The 4531-nt window shown below is 35.9% G+C and overlaps 1 protein-coding gene across 2 annotated transcripts in view; it reads left to right on the plus strand.

The window, feature by feature from the left end:
• The first annotated feature begins 1623 nt into the window (after positions 1-1623).
• The window catches only part of atg10 (ATG10 autophagy related 10 homolog (S. cerevisiae)), a 9163-nt gene continuing 6255 nt past the window's right edge, over positions 1624-4531 (plus strand). For both annotated transcript variants that reach the window (XM_024269009.1, XM_024269010.1), the window contains exons 1-4: positions 1624-1776; positions 2765-2871; positions 2949-3083; positions 3167-3338. In XM_024269009.1, the coding sequence (XP_024124777.1) occupies positions 2767-2871; positions 2949-3083; positions 3167-3338 (412 nt within the window). In that variant the 5' untranslated portion in view covers positions 1624-1776; positions 2765-2766. The remainder of the gene's footprint in view (positions 1777-2764; positions 2872-2948; positions 3084-3166; positions 3339-4531) is intronic.

Consider the following 4531-nt stretch of genomic DNA (forward strand, 5'->3'; position numbering starts at 1 on the left):
AATATTGTATGAGAAAAGGGAAGTTCATCATTTACCAGCATTGGTGCGTAGAAAATGTTTCCTACATAAGCATACATTTAATGTGCAGTTATTTTAACACCTAAGTTCCATGTCTGCAATCTATATTTCTTCCATTTTTCAGCAGAGTCCAAATGTATCCTCAGATCAACATCCCCTTTAAAGGTAAAATGCATTTATTTCTGTTTTTAGCACTTCAGGACAGAATTCTGCACAGATACAAAGCTGAAATCATTAATCGAATAAAAATCTTGACTTTTGGATTCCAGAGCTGCATTCTGTGGTTTCTTTGTCTTTTAGTCATCTGTTTTATAGAGGTCTAAGAGAAGGGGAACATCACCTAATTTACTAAACCCGAGGTGTTTGAGAATATAATCCTGCTTATACAAGAGGGAAAATATCTGACCTCCTGTCCTTTAAGGTCCCAAAGTTACTTTTGGAAATTTTCACTCATGCAGGATCTTTCTTATGCAAACAATACGTATTATAACTAAACGTCTATTTTGGGATTTATGTCTAGTCATGGAATGACTGCAGAGGCAGGAGCCCAGCTGAAGTTGACGTCCAGTGATCTGCCTCCACCTGCTGAAGGGAATTGGCATTACACCACAAATAAATTCACAGACTGAGTTCTGTCAGTCTGTGAGTTCTCTCCTGGATTCATAAAGGTTAAACGATGCACACTTAATAAATATTCTAATATTAGTGTAAATTAGCTAAAATAAAAAAGACCTTGATCTTTGTAAATCCTGTTTGCAATCAACAATTTCTTATTTCCTCTAAAACTTCTGCTTTTTTAAATATATATATATATTTTTTTATTATTTATTCTTCCTTTAGTGAAGACGTAATGCTGATTCTGAAAACACTAATCTAATTATAATTCAAAATGACAGTTGTGCTCTGTTTGCCAAAATGGATATAGTGCTACTTTTGTCTGTCCTTTACATGATGGCTATGTGTAAACTACTTAAAAAATAAATAAATAAATAAAATGAAGCCTAAAAAAAAAAAAAACTTTAGTCATTTTTTCTTTGTTAGACTTTGCTTATTTCTGTCATTGTTGTTATTGTTCGTAGTGTTAATATTAGCTTTGTACCCTGTTATAATTGGTGTTTGTTAAAAATGTCATATTTATCCGCCATGTTAACCTGCAGCTATAGGTACTCTTGATTATGTGGTTTATTTTATATATATTTTTTATATTACATGTCTCCCCATACAACACAGTTTTGTAGATAACAACAGTCATAAATAAAAATATTTTTTATATATTCAAAATATGTTTTCACTATTTAAATCAATAGAGCAATATAATTTGTCACATTGTTTTCTTGTATGTACATTTATAGAGGTTTAATGGGTCTGTGAGGCAGACGCTTTGTACAGTAACAACTGTAATAAGTACGCAAATACACATGAACTAGAAATGCCGTAAAATTCTCAGTGAAAACGGTTCTAAACTCAGATGAGCAACAATTCTTTTGATCAACCTTTAAAGTCTGATTGCTGAAATGAACTGCAATGTCGGGATGAACAGAAAGGTTTATTCCTGTTAAAAACTACATTATTGGTCTGCGACTTTGTAACAACATTACGGTAAAGTTAAAGCAAAAGCCCGCGTGACACAAACATGAGCCCGTGACGTTTCAACATGGCGGAGGAGGTGAGGAGAAACCGGGAAGATGAATCCAAAACAAGACATTTTTTGAAGCAGTAGCGCCGGTTGTGGTGTGGCAATTCAGTGAAGACACAGAGGTAAAAACACTCGTTTGTTCGGTCAGATTTTGACATATTTAGCACAGATTCAGTGTCATGTTTCTGTTGTTTGTTGTTCATCTAAAGAAGAAACAGCTTCGTTTTGTTTGGGCGTTTTTCAAAATTGTCTCAGACTACAGTGCTTTGCTGAGTCAAAGTGTTCTGTTTGCAATTTCTTCAACATTCGTTTCCACTATGGATGCATCTAATTTAACTTATTTTGTTGTTTCTCGGGGACAGTGGACATTAAAAGCCTCCCACCTATGAGTCAGAATTAGCCCAGCGGCTAGTTTTCGTCAGCATTGTCTTCCTAAATAGACAGCAAATAAAAACATTTTAATCGAAATTATATAATTGATTTGTTTATGTCATTTTGACAGTATTTTTACCTGTTTGCCAAAAAATAAATAAATAGAATGAGACAAAAAAAGATGATAAAGTAGTATATGCACGCTTCATATGTGAGAGACTAAATCACAGTGTTAATAAAATAAAATAAAAAGTCAATAATAAAAGTTCACCTCAATACTTTCAAATGGTTGGTCAGCACTTCGGGTCTGTATGGGCAATTTAAGTGCTTTATAAATAAAGCTTATTATTATTAGTCTTTGCTAGGCTTCTACACATTAGCTGCTAATTTGGTCCATTCCTCCATGCAGATCTTCTCAAGAGCTGTGGTGCTTTGGTGTAGTTGCTGGACAACTTTTAATTCTCTCTACAGATTCAGTATTGGACTGACTAGACTAGTCCAGAACTTTGAAATGCTTTTTACATAGCCACTCCTTTGGTGCCCAGGTGATGTGTTTAAGATCATTGTCATGCTAGAAGATCCAGATTTGTGTAATCCCAACTGATGTCACTGGTGGAAGGAGGTTTTTGCCCAAAATCTCACCATATAAGCCCCATTTTGCTTACTTCATGTGTGAGTGACTTTGGATAGGTACATCTGTGAAACAAATAAGACTCTTCGCTTCATGTGGGCTTGCAGGGATGAGCTGTGGGGTGTTGGATGAAGAGGAGTTCAGTCGGTGCTGTCAGCTCCTCCTGCACCACTCTGACAGTGTGGGAGACGGCTGGAGCTGGGAGGCGGTCCAGGTGAGAAGTCATGGGGTTATGTGCTGCCTTTCTTGCGTAGACCAAAAAAAAATAAAACTTGTGTCCTCTGTTTTTAGAGTTCGGATGAGGGCTACCTGAAGAAAACAGTCCTCAGGTCAGTCCCTGCTGACCAGAGCATAACACAGAAACACAAGGAATCCGGTTCAGACTCTGAGCAGTTTGATTATTGCCGTTTCAAAACCGAGGAGCAGGTGAAACCTTCATTTCTAGTAAGATGGCAATAGCATTTTTAACCAATACTGCACCGTTTGAGCAGCACTCTCTGCCCCCTCAGGGTGTGAACGGCTCAGCCGATTCCCTCAGACCTGACGTGGAAGATGAGGACGACTGTGTCTGCAGGGCGCCTGGAGGCAGCAGCTGCAGCTCAGTACTTCAGTTTGAGTATCATGTCCTGTACTCCTGCAGCTACAGGACTCCTGTACTGTACTTCAGAGCTTCCACTCTGGGTTAGTTGCAGAGCAGGTTTACCAGAGTAAACGTTAAGCAGAGGCTTAAAAATCTTAAGGTACAGCTGAGGAGTTTGTCCAAAATTACGTGATAAGTCTCTTGACGCATTAAATTAGCTTTAATTCTGGATTAAAAGAATAGTTGTTTTACGCTTTTTGCTCATTTTGAGTCTACTGCTTTAATCTGGCCGTTAATGGAGACATTTTTTTGTTTTTATATTCATTCAACCGTTGAAATTAATGTAATGTAAAGAAATAAACACAATGCAATTAAAAAAGAATGATATTTTTTTTACGAGACTGAAAATGGGCTGAAAAACCTAGAAAATGAGAGCTCTTGTCCTTTGATATATTGACCACTACAGCTTGGAAAATCACCATCAACTCGTCAAAAACTAATTTACATTGTGAACGATGTTAAAATACAAAATATGTGTAATTTTTAGCCACAAAAATCAGTTTATAGAACTGTAGTCAGCTGTGAGTGGTGAGGTCTAGCTGCATACTTAAAATGGGGGAATTACAGTTCCCCTCCAGGCCACGCCCCTTAACACCATTTTAAAGAGTTTATAAAAAAAAATATGTGATCAAATAGAACTTGAGAATCTGTCTTTACATGAACGCTGTTTTATTTGATGATACTTGAATTTAAGATGAGTGAATATTGGGAGTTTTAAAAACAAAAGGGGGGGCAGGATGTTGCATTTTAGAATATAACATACTAAAATGATGTGAGAAAAAATATAATTTTTTCCAATATTTACTTTTTTTTCAAGAACAAATAATTCATACATCCTCTAGATGCAGACTAATAAAATGTGACTGTTAAAAACAATTAACTTTATCTGAAGTAAGCTTTTTTTTTTTAAAAGAAATGTCCTGTTGTGAAGATATTTTTTTTCTTTAAATTATGGTTTCTTTGTCAAAAAGATTTTTTAAACTGCCATTTTACATCAGACAATACTTATTTTTGCAGTCTTATTTTATCTCTTCTTCAAACTCATTTTATTGACAGTGTTTGAGTTATAAAAATGTTACCTATTACAGTTTTTAAATGGTGATGCTTTTATTCATGTTGATCTTATTTATTAGGCAGCGTATTCTGTCCTCTTCTTTTTATTGTCTTCCCTGGTGTCAGAAGGGAGGAGCCTGACCTTGGAGGACGTATGGAACTCCGTCCACCCAAACTACAG

This window comes from Oryzias melastigma, linkage group LG17 (assembly GCF_002922805.2).
Source record: "Oryzias melastigma strain HK-1 linkage group LG17, ASM292280v2, whole genome shotgun sequence".
Lineage (NCBI taxonomy): Eukaryota > Metazoa > Chordata > Actinopteri > Beloniformes > Adrianichthyidae > Oryzias > Oryzias melastigma.